Source organism: Cryptomeria japonica, chromosome 8, assembly GCF_030272615.1.
Source record: "Cryptomeria japonica chromosome 8, Sugi_1.0, whole genome shotgun sequence".
In the NCBI taxonomy this organism is placed as follows: domain Eukaryota; kingdom Viridiplantae; phylum Streptophyta; class Pinopsida; order Cupressales; family Cupressaceae; genus Cryptomeria; species Cryptomeria japonica.
In genome coordinates, this window is record NC_081412.1 from 665,985,069 (window position 1) to 665,999,683 (window position 14,615).

At 37.2% G+C, this 14,615-nt stretch overlaps 1 protein-coding gene across 3 annotated transcripts in view; it reads left to right on the forward strand.

Moving 5' to 3' along the window:
• The first annotated feature begins 368 nt into the window (after positions 1-368).
• The window catches only part of LOC131050084 (dihydrofolate synthetase), a 106,917-nt gene continuing 92,670 nt past the window's right edge, over positions 369-14,615 (forward strand). The window contains exons 1-2 of one of the 3 annotated variants that reach the window (XM_057984220.2): positions 373-716; positions 883-1,180. In XM_057984220.2, coding sequence (XP_057840203.2) covers positions 929-1,180 — 252 coding nt within the window. In that variant the 5' untranslated portion in view covers positions 373-716; positions 883-928. Of the gene's footprint in view, positions 1,181-14,615 lie in introns of all 3 variants that reach the window. The other 2 variants (XM_057984219.2, XM_057984218.2) reach the window with 2 other exon arrangements.

Sequence of the window (14,615 nt, forward strand, 5' to 3'; positions counted from 1 at the left end):
TTTAAGATTTGTGGGTGCATGAAATTAGCTATGACGACTACTGATGCTCTTCCCCTACCATGACTTAAAGCAAAGAAAAAAATCGTCTCAGATCATGATCGTTAGGAAAGAAGCATATCACCATACAAACACCTTCCCTTGAACAAAGGTCCCCCAAACCTCCTCTACCAACACCTCCAAACTAGCGAGAGCAGACCATAATTTGTTGAATTGCTAACGAGGGCACATTTTCATAGGAACTTCTTCGAGTTATACATTCTGTAAATCTAGTCAAAAACCACTTAAAAGATGCAATTAACCGTTTCACATAAGATATAGCCTCCCATAGTCAATATCCGTTTGCAGAGGAAGAGACTACCCGTTGTACAAAAGTTTCCGTTGAGTCGGAAAAATCCTTCTAATCCTTGTATAGGGCCCGACCAGTTAATTAAATACCCAATGCTGTAGAAAAGAAATATTGTTGTCCTTTGTTTCATTAGAAGTTACGAAGATCAATGTTGCTAGGAGTGTGGGGACCCATATCATAAACTATTATTCAAAGCAATCGATGCAAAAACAACTCCTGAAAAAGTAGCATGAGCCATATTTGGGGGCCGAGCATGGACAGAAACTGAACCATTTGCTAATTCAAATTAAATCCTACCATTATGGCGAGCTTGCAAGGTAGACAGGAGTAGTAAAAGTCATTGGACATCGTCAATTGAACCCCAGATAGTGTAAAACCATTGCTTAAATAATATTATCTATTGCTTGATTATATGGTGTGAATTTCATTTCAATGTCAAGGTTCTCTCTTCTTGTAATCCCATCAATCACAGGTCCTACAACTTTTCGAAAGACTATTCAATCCATTTTGAGCTTGAATCTTTTGCGCAATGTCAGGAATTCGACTACTCCGTATGCCTCAGCCTCAAGAAATCTGGTGGGCATGATTGATATTGCCGAGAAGAAACACAGCGACCACATTAAAGCCAATAGAAAAGTGGGTGTAAGGGTGTTTTCTGTATTTGCAATGGAGGATCCCAGATTGAAGGATTTTTTCGGGTTTCTGGATTCATTGAAGAATTATGAAAAAGAAGGGGTACCCAAAGGGGCTGGTACTGATACGGATGAGGGCTTTGATTTGCGGAGAATGGAGAGGCTCGTTCAACTTCTGGGGAATCCCCTTTCTCGTTATCCGGTACTTCACTTCACTGTTATTTTCATATGATAAAATAATTTGAATATGTCGCGGCAAGCGGAGATTAAGTTTGTGATGGACTATACGACGATATTTATGCTTATAAGATTTTTTGAGATACAAGTGAAATTTTCAGCTGAACAGCGTGTGCGTGTGTTTTTTTAATTTCTGAATGAATATTTATGGAGGAGGAGCCTCTATAGATAAATATTCTACACCTAACCTCTATAGATAAATATTCTACACCTAAACTCTCTTGCTATTTCTAGTTATCTATTAAACCTTTCTAGTTGTTCGAGCTGCCTGCCTGGTTTAAGTTGATTTCTATGTTCTTTACCGCTTTTCCAAGCTGTCAATTATTTTTGATTCATTTCTATCTTTCTTTGTATTTGTTATCGTACTATCTTCTTTTGATTTAATTCTATCTATATGAACATCATAACTAACAACAGTTAAATTAGTAGCTATAATCCATATCTTCATTATTTAGACCATACTAGCTTTTGAAGGGCTATGTTTAACACCTGATCGGCAGCTATAATTCATATCCTCATCATTTAGACCATACTAACTTTTGAAGGGCAATGTTTAATACCTGACCGGCAGGATTGACCGTCAAATCTGACTCATTCTTGCAGCCTATCATTCAGGGCAATGCTCAATTTTCTATTTTAAAATAATATTAAGCTTAAAAAAATGATGTTATAAAATTTTAAAGATTTTTGGATGAAATTTATATAGAAATTTTAATAATAATTATTTGGAACACATTCTATGATTTATCATCCAGATAAACTAGACAGAATATTGTGAAGATTGCAGATTCTGAACCCTTTAAATTAGTCAACAAACCTCAAAATGCAGACAAATGGGTTACCTTATGATATTCGTAGGGAGTGAAGTTATATGGAATATAGAATGATGATTTAATAATCTCCTCTACATTCATTTCTCCATTACATTCTGAGAATACAATGGTATATATAACTGAAAGCTACAACTTGCAAACAAATAACTAATTGCATGAATTGATGTCCATTATCTTTCATTCTTCTTCATAATGAACATTGAAAAAAAGAATTATTCTATCATTTATCCTCCATAATGAATATTTTGAAGAAAATTTCCAAAATATATGTGCTACAACACTTTCTTGACTTGGGGCATCTCCCAAAAACAGTGAATCTGCATTCTCAAATCATTGATGCAGTCACTCTACAGTCAAAGATGATCAATCTACAGTTGATCATCATGAGTTACTCTACTGACACTCTCTTCAATTAAAGATAATTAAACTATATTTGACCATCTTGAGTCACTATTTGTCTATCCACAAATCTGCAATATTTAAGACCAAACAATGTCCAAAGCTATCATCAACAACTTAGGCAACATCTGAAATAAACCAAAAATTTCACAAAATCAACAAAATCTGTAAAACATCTGAAGCATACATCACTCATATCTTTGAAGTCTTGACTCAAATTTGTCATACACTTTCCAACAAATTCCCCTTCTATAGGGAAGCACACTACAAGAACAATTGCGTCAACATCATCAGAATAAATTATAAAAATTCATATCTAAGGCATCTTAAACGTAAAGGGAATCCATCACATGCTGAAGACAAGCATAACCAATCATGTCATCACTAACAACATTGTCATCACCAACATAATTGTCATTGCCAACAACATGACCAACATCGCTCAACATAGCCCTATTTGGAGCACCCAGCTCAATCTTTATCAAAAGTGTCACAACTGCAGTATCTAAAGAACCATCTGATGTCTCTCCTGGGACTAGTTCAAACAAAAGGATTTGCAGCATGTAACATAGGTTTTTTCACTTTCTTCTAAAAACAATGAGAAAAACCAGGAGTATGTTGATCACTTTAAAAGCAGGGATTTAGATCAAAACAAGAAACTGATGCATAACCATGATGACCACAATAAGAACACAATTTTGATTGAACCAATTTGACACTGGTAAAGGAAGATTCAACTATACATGTATTCATAAGGCCTCTAGATACAAATTTGACGGGTTTCAAATACTTTGGAACATAAGACCCAGCAAAACTGGTCTAACTTGTTAAATTCGTGCCCTAGATCAGTAATCAGATTTGTAACATTTAATCATGCCCTAGTTTATTAATCATATTTGTAACATTTGATTATGCCCTAGTTTATTAATCAGATTTGTAATTTAGTAAACTGTAATCAAGTAAATTCAAGAATGAAACAAGGAACCAAGAGACAAAACACAAATACCCTGGGAAAACCTCCAAGGAGGAAAAACCCAGCATTAAAGACCCACAGGTCAGATTATGTATTCACTCTTATTGCACAAATACAATACTTAGCTTGCTTTTCTGAATCTGATCTTTATATATCAGATCTGCCCTTTTTGCATGCTTCAAGACTGCACCAAAATGCCCTATATCCTTTGGAATAAGTTCGCCCAATCCTTGGACAAGTTCGCACAATCCTTGGATAAATTCGCACAACATTCTTTAGTGATTTCGCACCTCTTGTTTGCAGAGCTAATTCGGTGATTTCATGGATAACTGAATTGTCTTTGTATTTGCAATTTAACCTTTATTTATATGGGTCTTTAACCCATATATCCTAGGTCGGCTTTAGTCCCTTTTGGCTCCAAATTGTGGCGTGTTGCTTTTAGTGAGGCGTGGAGGATGGGGCCGAACTTGTCTTGGGGGCACGCTACCCCTTTAAGATAGGACCCAGTCCTAAATGGGTTCGGATGTTGCCTTAAGGCATAACCATGATGACCACAATAAGAACACAATTTTGATTGAACCAATTTGACATTGGTAAAGGAAGATTCAACTATACATGTATTCATAAGGCCTCCAGATACAAATTTGACGGGTTTCAAATACTTTGGAACATAAGACCCAGCAAAACCTGTATAACTAAGACCATATTTTCCCTTGTTTGTTTGTTGAGTCTCCTAGACTCTCACAACTTCTTGTTGTGTGTACTAGAAGAAGGAACATCTTTCTTCTGTGCTAAGACATCAGGTGTCTGGTCTTGCAACCTATCTATTTTCTGTTATAGTAAAATATATTGAGCACAAAATTGCATAAAAGTAGGCTGAAACAACCTCCAACATTTTGCTGTTTGATTTGCTTTTTTTAAGTTGTCAATTTCAATGCGTAATGATAAAATTTCATCTTTAAACAAAGCAGAACCCATGATGCAAGCTCAACCAGTAATGTTTGTAAACAAAAAAAAGAAGTTAGCCCTAGTTCTCAATGTTAATATTTTAGCAACACAGAAATCTTAAAAAAAATACACAGAATTTACCCTGGGAAAACCCTCCACTTGAGGGTGAAAAACCCAGCCCACTAAAAAATGAACTTTATTATATCTCTGAAAATGAATACAACTGTTGATAGTTTCAGATTACTATCAATCTCAATAAGATAAGTTTAATTCTCCACAAATCAATCTTGACAATGAAGTCAAATGATACATCTCTTATACATTCTATAAACCTTCATAAGTCTGAAAATTCAGAACACAAAAAACATATAATATATCTGATCTGACAGACTACATACACAATATTCTCAACTTCATACTGACAAACGAGAGAAGCCAGCAATATATATCTATCCATCTGCCGAAGAAGAAGAGCAATGAATATAAAGAATCGGAATTGCAAGTGAAGAGACACCACGAAGGAAGAAGAAAAGACACCAACAGTTACATCTTCACCGACAGCCATATGGACATGAAGAGTCACCGACAGCCACAACTACACCGTCAGCCACGTAGACATGAAGAGTCACCGGCCGAGAAGTGAAGAGACTCCATGGTGGAGAGGAAGAGTCACCGACAGGAAAGTGAAGAGACTCCACGGTGGAGAGGAGTTAGATATTATCTTAGATCTCTATCGCAGCTATAAATCTTCAACACTCAAAAACATAATCACCAGAGGAATCAGAAAATAACCATTGACCTCTAAAGTTTATCTAGAAGTGGACTTGTACAAATGATTAATTAAAGGTCTGTGCTACAATACCCACCCTCTCTTTCATTATGCATATGAATTAAATACTTTTAAGTTCTTAACTTTAACTGATTACATCAACAAGATATGTTCTTAGGATTTTTGTTGTCTCAGCAACAGCACTGATCGAATGTTAAGTTTTGAAACACATGTACCTTTTTCACTGACCCGTTCAAAAGCTAAGCTTTAGTTTCATTTCACATCACTGCATCTCCCATTTCAAATATTTTGGTTAATTTGAAAATTATGACCTCATATATTATGATTCCAATTATCCATTCATAGTTCGAAAACAAGGACTCAGCATAAATTGGAGCCCAAAAATTTGAGTTGGACTCAAACTTGGACTTGCTGAAGATCTTGAAAACTGAAATATATTATATAAATATGTAACATAATTTAAATAATGCACAAGAAGCACAAGTAATGAATTAAGAGAAAATATGAGTCTAGACTCTATTTTGATTGTCAAATTGTCATGAATCAAATATCATTATTATCAATGATTACACGTCATATGTATCAAAGTTCAAAATATTAAATTTCAAATATCGTACAACTATAGTCTAGAACTTATTCCCACCCCTAGTAATAGCCAGCTTCAAATTGCTAATTTTTCTGCAACTATTGTTTGGCAGCTGTTTTCTTTAGTTGGGACACTTTCCAAATGCAGCACAACATTCAATTTTTAGTTTGTTTTTATTTAGTTTTGCCTATCTTTAGTTGAGTGCAGATCCCTTTTGTATTTTGTAAAAGCATGCTGTTTGCTTTTCTTATATTCACATTGGATTCTATTTTCTAATAGAAGTCACTGTTTTTATTTTATAACAAGGCACTCTTCTGTTTTGATTGTTCTACTGCTATAGCTTTATCTTTTTTGTCCTAGCCTAGGTGCTTGTTGTGACGTTTTCACACATCGCCCCATTGCAAATGGGGACCCTTGCTTTTTTTTTGTTTTTTGCTTTTTAGGGTTTGATTTTTGGTCTTTTAGGGTTTTGTTAGTTAGCCTTTACATTTTGAGTGTCGCCCAGGTGATCACATAGGATAGCAAGTCCGGCTTGAGTGAAGTCCTGATCCTGAAATTTGGCTAAGTCTGGAAAGTCCTGATCTTGAAATTTGGCTAAGTCTGGAATGTCCTGATCCTGAATTTGACTAAGTCTGGAAACTGAAAAACCTCAAAAAACTAGATTTTGCAATATAACTCTTGGAGGTCTGAAACCACTCTCAAACATCCTGAAAGTATATATGGAATATAACTTAAAGTATCACTTATACTTAAATGTTATATTCCATTAAAATTGTCCTGATAGAGAGTTCGAAAAGTCAAATTTCGCTCCTGTCCTTCACTGAGGATCCAGAGCGAATTTCGCTCCTGTCCCTCACCAAGGGACCAGGGCGATAATACTTATTTGAGCCATTCCTGACCTTGTTTGGACGAATTGAGACATCAAAGGCATGGTGAAGGGCAAAATGAGCATGATGGAGCATCCAGACTTGATCAAAAGCAATGAAATGATGAAGTTTTTGCCTAGAAGGTCAAATCCGCTCCTGTCCCTCACTGAAGGACCAGAGCGATTTTCTTTATACGCACAATTTTAGACCTTTTTTTGGACATTAACTTTTATTCATAGCATGAAGCAGGATGATATCTTCCCTAGCAAAGACATTTCATGGTGAAAAGTGAAGCATTTGGGCCTGGAGGACAAAAATCGCTCCTGTCCCTCACTGAAGGACCGGAGCTTGAAATCCAAAATTGCCTTGTCCTTGAAAGATTTGAACGATTTCGCGAATTGAGAAGATCAAAGGAGATACATTTTATCAGTTGAATATAACTTGAAAGCGCAATCATGAGGAAAATTGACCCTAGAAGCAAAATCGCTCCTGTCCCTCTGCCAGGGACCAGGGCGAATTTAAGTGATAGCTCCCGTCCCTCTCTCAAGGACCAGAGCGATTTTCCTTATAAGACAGGTTTTGGGCGAAAATCAAGTAAGTGTTAAGTTTGAGGCAAGCAAAGGAGGCGTAACGAGTCCGTTGGAGATAATTTGAAGATTGTAAAAACGCCAAGTGAAGCCCATATTATCCTAGGTGCTCCTGTCCCTCTCCCAGGGACCAGAGCGATTTCTTCCTTAGACAAATCTCTCGCCAAGATGAAGCAAATTACATGTCAAGGATGAGTGAAGGGGAGCATAGCGGATCCATTGAAGATGGTTTTAAAAGTTAGCAAAGCATGATTGAGCCTACAAGTGAAAGTTCGCTCCTGTCCCTCAGCCAGGGACCAGGGCGAACTCAAGGTTATTTAATATTCCCTCCAAGCTTAAATCACTCCAAGCTAAGACACAAAGGGGCAATGATGTTTGGAACGCCTCGGAGAGGAAGTAAAGTATCAAAGACCGCAAAGGTGATGGAAATGCCCAAGTTCGCTCCTGTCCCTCTCCCAGGACCAGAGCGAAATGTTCAAGTGTGTCCAAATTTAAGTTGCCACTCACATTTCAAGTGTTCAAAAGGGAGTAAAGAACATCATTTTGCACCGTGAAGACAGTTGCAAGTTGATATAAACAATGAAGACCCAAGGAAAAAGGCAAGTTCGCTCCTGTCCCTCACCAAGGGACCAGGGCGAAAGTACTTTAAAGCGCACTCCTTCCACAAAAGGGACGAATTAAGCTCAAGATTCCCAATTAAAATGCTATTTTGGACGTCTAAGACATGACTCTGAACGTGAAAAAAAAGAAAAACAAGACCAAAATGAAGGAGCGCTCCTGTCCCTCTCCCAGGGACCAGAGCGATGTGGTTAGTGTCCCTTATTCCTCCCATGCTTAGGCGCCAATATTTTCGAATTACATTAAAATGCCAAATTCGATAAAAATGTGAAAGATTTAATTAAATTGGTATTTAAAAAATAGCGCGTGGACTTTCAATAATTAATTTAAAGCCTTTAAAAAATCGAAGTTTTTAATTATAAAGGCGTTTAATTAATTATTATTAAATTAAGTTTTAAAAAAAGGGAGCGCTTGGGGTATTATTTTGCAAGGTCGGCCCCCTCTTTTATTAAATTTTATTTGTTTATTGGGCCTATTTTCCAAGTCGGCCTAGGGGCAATTATCAAGATGAGCGCCTATATAGGAGGGGTGTGTTGAGCATGTTAACCCATCATTCAATCATTTGTCCAAGTGCGATTTTGAAGGAGCAATGGAAGTGCAAAATCTCATCCAGGAAGGAGTGCCAGTTAAAGGCTAGAGGTGGAGCGAATTTTCCTCAAGACGTTGAAGGCTAGAAGTGGTGAAGTTGATAGAAGAAGCACATTTTGAAGACTTCGATCCACATTTTGCCTAGCAAACTTGCTTAATTTTGCATCTTTTCTTAGAGTTAATTCTCAAGTGGAGGTATGGCGAGATTCTCCTAGTCTCAATTTTGAATTTTGAATTTTCAATCTCAAGTGGCTTAGTTAAATTTAGGAAATGATAATTCAAAGATTTATCATGAGGTTTCCTAATTTAAAACTTAAATCCTCTTTCTAGTTTATATTTCCACGTTGCGAAATATATTACTAATTTTGAAATGTTGTGTAGGTATCAAGATGGCGACTCCCGAGCTCGAAGGATCTGCAAGTCGGAAGGTTCTCCTCAGGGAAAATCAAGCCAGATCAAGGACGGTCTCCTCAAGGACGATCAAGCAAGGACAAGGGCGGCCTCCTCCAATCCAGCGTTTCAAGGCGAGGTACATCATCATCCTACACATCAAGGACACAAGAAGTTAGAACAAGGGTTCGTTGAAGAAGCAAATAATTTCAGAAGAGTTAATTAAAGATAGCTTCTCAACAACATCAAGTTGAATATTTACCAAGTTACAAGTGTCAGACGAGGTGGCATCCTAGTCATCACTTCTCCAGTCAGTGTGGTCCACCTCAACATGTCGAGATTCAATGTACCTAACTCATGGAAGGTGGCACAAACTCCGATGTACCTACCCTAGCTATCCATTGGTGGAATTTTCCAGAGAGGACATGTGTCCAAGCAATACAATTATTTCATTGGTCAAGCATTAAATGTTATGTAATGGTTGTAACAAACCCTAATTAGGGTTTTCATTGTAAAATCTTGGCCATTGATCTTGAATTGATCAAAGCCATCAAATTGTATTGAGGGCACTATATAAGCCTTGGCATTTCATTTGTAAAGGCAGTTAGAAGGAGTTGGAAAGCGGTTAGAAGACAAATAGAGAGTAGTTAGCTAGTTGATAGAATAGTAATTAGAGTAGAGCAGAGAGAGAAGGCAAAGATTGTTGCCAAGATGTTGTTGTAAAAGACTTGTAACTTCATTGAAGAAATGGTGAAATTTATGGGTCGATTCGACAATTTGCATGGTCTTTATACTTCTCATGTTTGATTTTATGATTAGATGAGTGGAAGAAATATGCTTGATTAATGGTGAAATTCGCATATCCATACTACTAGCAGTTTGTTGATTGCAGACTTGCCTTGTGTAGTCAACTGGAATCATTCAGCTTAAGCTTAACTTCAATTGTCGCTTCTTCATTGATATGCATCAACCTGATGGTGTCTATGCCTGCAGTGATGATTTGAACATCATAAAGCTTCCCTTCGAAGATCGCACTAGCCTTGTGGAGATGGTCCTGCGATGTCAAAACAAGACCTAGTTAGAGTTTCATCAAAGATCATTCATTGCTCCTACATTCTTAATGTTAGGATTAGATCCTTTCCTCGCCCTCATCTTTTTTCCTTTTTTCAAATCTAAGCTAGTGAAGAGCCTGTGTTCCAGCAATATTAAAAGCAAATCAGAAGTCCAGGCATCAAATGTAAGTCCCCTTGTGATTCCAGCAAATCACATCATACCACAAAGAGCTTATCCACACGTAGAGACCCTACATAAAAGAACATTGGAGTCACCCTGATTGATCCTTTTTTGCGATATCTTCAGCAATCAGAGGCTTTATTCAAGAGAGGATAAGGTACCCTTGGGTATTTTATTCTGTGTATGATTGTGTACAAAATACACGTCAACAGTGCTCCACTGGGAGCTTTTCATTGTAAACTGTAGAGTTATTTTTTTCTACAAAAGAGATATAGGGCACAGCAGTGAAATGAGAGAGACATAGAGAGCTAATAGACTGCATATTTGGGCATTGAACTAGTGCAGTGTAATTCTTTTGGTTTTAATACAAAGATACGAGCAATTTTCATTTTAAGCTGCTTTGCAATTAAAATTAATTTTGTAAGTGCAGAATCTCCTTGTCTCGTGGTCTGAAAATTTAACATGGTATCAGAGCATGTTATCTAGAATCTTCCAGATTTGTGTATGGAGTGTGTTGCTTTCTGTGAGAGTGAGCTTTGGAGGATTTCAGTGGATGTTATGTCCTTGCTTAAGTGATTGAAGTGATTAGGACCTGCGAGAGGTTGTAGGGTGGTATGCCTTAAGTGCTCTAAGGATTGAAGTGTTGATCTGCACCTGTGATATGCTACAAATCTAAGTCATTTTCAACTAATTTGTTTGATTCTAATGTGTTTCAAAAGTTGCATGTATGACGAGTATTGGTTTTAGAGAGTGTGATTGTCTAGGATGCTTCCACTTTACACCTTGGAATTGTAGATTGTAGATGCCATTGGAGGAGGTTGATCTTTCGAATTTTGAGGAGAAAAAGGTTGCACTTTCTATTGATCTTGTTCATTTGGTTGAACATAACAAAATCTGACCAAGGCGAAGCAAATTATACTAGTTTTGGTAAGGGATCATTTGATCCCTCACATCATATAAAAGAAGACAACATAGGAGATGTATAATGCCTTGACCCCTCTGTATCAGAGTGTGAACATTTTCTGCAAGATGTGGCACTGTAATATCCCCCTTAATTTTTTTCAATTATTTCAGTTCACAAACAACACAAATACTTGTTAGGGTTGGAAAATGAAATGCAAATACTGCTGAAAGTAACCCTTTCCACCTTTTGGTCACCGAGAGCCCAATTTGGGAGGGTGAGAGCATACAGTGTTGAGGGGATCGTTAGATGCTAGAAACTGAAATTGATTACAAACTTGGGCGGCAAGCCAGCCCCTTCCGCTTATACAGCGGGAGATGGAAATTCTGAAACTTCCTGGCGATAAACCAGCCGGGAACAAACCAAACAATTGAAACAACAATCACTCTACCACTTGTGCGGCGGGAGGACTAGGAATGAAAATTACTATCAACTCCACCACTTATTCAGCAGGAGGACAACATTACAATCAACTCAATCACTTATTTATCAGGAGGATAGTGTTACAATAGATAAAAAGGTGGCAAGCCAGTCTCTTCCACTTATGCAGTGGGCCAAAAAACAACAATCCAAGCATATAGTTGTTAGTACTACTAATCAGCTTTACAATGCAAACATGGATTACAAAATTTCTAGAATCACTGTCCAAACTAGGCAGCAAGGCCAGTCTCTTCCACTTATCCAGTGGGACTTGTTAGTACTACTACCAACATTACAATATGAATCATAGAAGATAAGAATGAAGAACCAACAGCTGCAAACAATTACCAAGATCACTTTCTTTCCACACCAAAGAACCCACACACCCTATAACCAACTCTACACAAGAAGACACTCCAAAAACGGAAAATCTCTAAGTCTGATATACTCCCAACACGCTGAAAACACACAGACCAGCAGGCTAAGAACTCACTAATTTACTCATAACTCCTTCCACACTTGACAGAATCACCTCCGAACAGATGCAAATGAGAGATTCACTGATGGCGATAAGGATGGAAATGAAAAACATCAACTAACAATGCCCAAACCCATGGCACACAACCCAACACACTCCTAGCATAAGGCGTTTACAACAGAAAACTTCGACTTGCATAATAAAATTCATTACTCTAAGAAAACCAACGAAAACTTACAAGATGAATCGCCCATGGCATAGGAAATGAATGAGCAAATACTCAGAATGATCTGACTTACACACAAGGAGCTATGAACGGAAACACGCTTTAGCCACACCAAACCTGCAACCCGAAAACTCACTTCAGCACTCCAAAATCAGAACACCACAAAAATATTCATCTTCAATGAGCTCCAATTTGCTCCTTTGGATGAGAAACAGTCTCAGATTCAGCTAGGTGCTATCTCTCAAGCACGAAACTGAAGCACTAGGAGGTAAGCATCCCTCGAAGTAGAAAGCCTGACAGCATTTCGATAACACTTCTTTATCAAACAAGAATGGATACCAAAACAAGAGCCCAACACTCTTATTTATAGATTTTGCCAGGCCAAATTCAAATTCAAATGCTCCCCAAATGCGCCCAAACCAAATGCCATTACATTTTGTTGTCCTCATTTTTGAATTTTCAAAAATGTGACAACCCTTACAAATTTTTGCTTAAAATGTGTCATTTTGTCTCCAAGGCACGTTTTACGAGGTACAAAACTCACATTTGTTAGTGTCAAATCATCAAGGGGTGTCTTTGCCATAATTGTCCAAGTTTTGGTAAGTTTTGGCCTTCATTTTCCTAGCTTTTTGTGTAATTTCGGGTTTTAGAGTAGTTATCGCAAGTTGGAGATTTTACTCTTAAGGCACGATACCCGAGGCAAAAATTTTGCTCCTTGGTGAATTGGACTGATCTTCGGCCCATCCTCAATTCATGCTTCAAATTTCATTGCGTTTTGAGTTCGTTTGCTATGTCTTTCCTTCAATTTCGAGTTTTTTCTTCTTGACTGTAGGTGGGAAATTTTCTTTCTATTGCAAGTTAGGAGTTTCCTTTATGTTTTTGTGTTGTAGGGAAATTTGAAAACAATTACAAGTGCACTTTATTTAAAACTTGTAACTTGTAACTTACTTTTTATTTCCCCCTTGCTTTTTATGTCTTTTAAGTTGTTTGTAGGAACTTTTTGGACAAATTGCAAGTGAATTTAAAATTACAAGTTTGAGAACTTGTAAGTTCTCATAAAAGTTCCTACTTTGTGCTTTTAAGTTGTAATAGGGGTTTTATTTCCCTATTACAAGTCTTTTAAAGTTTTTAAAGTGTTTTTATGTCTTCTGTTTACTTGTAATGGGAATTTTATTTCTCTATTGCAAGTTTTTAAGTTTTTATTTCTTTTAGTTGTAATGGGGATTTTATTTCCCTATTACAAGTTGTTTTGCTCTTTCTTTTTGTCATTTCTTCCCTAAAACCTGAATTTGCTCAAGTGAAGGAAAAAATGATGCAATTTAAAACTTGCAAAGGGGTTTTTAAAACCCGATTGCATCTTTGGAGGGCACATTTTGCTTGTAGTTGGAGATGAAGAACCCGACTTGCACTTTTCTTCCCATGAATCCAATTTTGGTGGCATTCTTCCCTTAAATCCGTTCCACATTCATGCTAAATTGTTAGGAATCAATGCTAGTTGCCACGTTTTCTACCAAAAACGATTTGGGCAAACACGTAAGGCATTTTGGAAGACGTTTTGAAGAGGTTTTTGCTGGTTCTTTCTGCATTTTGGAAGACGTTTTCCACCATTGTTGCCACGTTTTGCATCCAGCATAAATGCAAAGTGTTTGGCATCAAACGCGAGTCTTCTTTCCATGCCCTTTTTGAAGGAGGAGGTTGAATCAAAATTCGGTTTTGGCTGCCAAGGGTTTTCAACATGTCTATTTATGGAGCATTTCGGTTCTTCCCAAGCTCATTTGGTTTGGTCTAGGGCATTTGACCAAGCAAGAATTCGAGTTTTTAAGTGATCTTCCCAAAGGGATAAGTTCTTTGAATGCAATTTGTAAATGTGCAAGATTTTCCCCTCTTTCATTTTTCCTATTTACTTGTATTCAGGTTTTTAAAACCCGATTACAAGTAACTGTGGTAATGTTGACCTTCCCCCTTTGGTAAAAAGAGTTAATCTCCTTTTTACAAAATTTACAAATGTTGAAGAATTGCCATGGGACTCATTCATTTGATTTCGGGATTTACAAATCTGATTATAAGTTGAAGTTTTTCCCTTTTTCCAAGTTGTCAAGCTGAAAATATTCCTTCCCATACATGTACATGGTCATAAGCTTCATTCCCATCATTTCCTTCATATCAAAATCCCTATTCCCACCATTTCATCCACTCATTTCACACCTTCATTCATTTTTCCCTTTTAAAGTCTACTTGTAGTCAAAATTTTAAAATTCGATTGCAGTTGTGTCTTCACTTACAGTTAGCCTTCCAGAACCCGAAATTGGTCCAAAATGCACTCAAAAACACTTGAAAATGAGTCTTAAAGGTCCAGTTACAAGTGCAAACTTGTAGTTACCCATTACACATATGAAGTTGTATGCTTGTTCTCCACAATTGCAAGTTAATGCTCTTGTTTTTCCACACATGTAATGCAGTTTCCAGAACCCAAAATTCACTTGTGAGCCCATTTTTGCATCAAT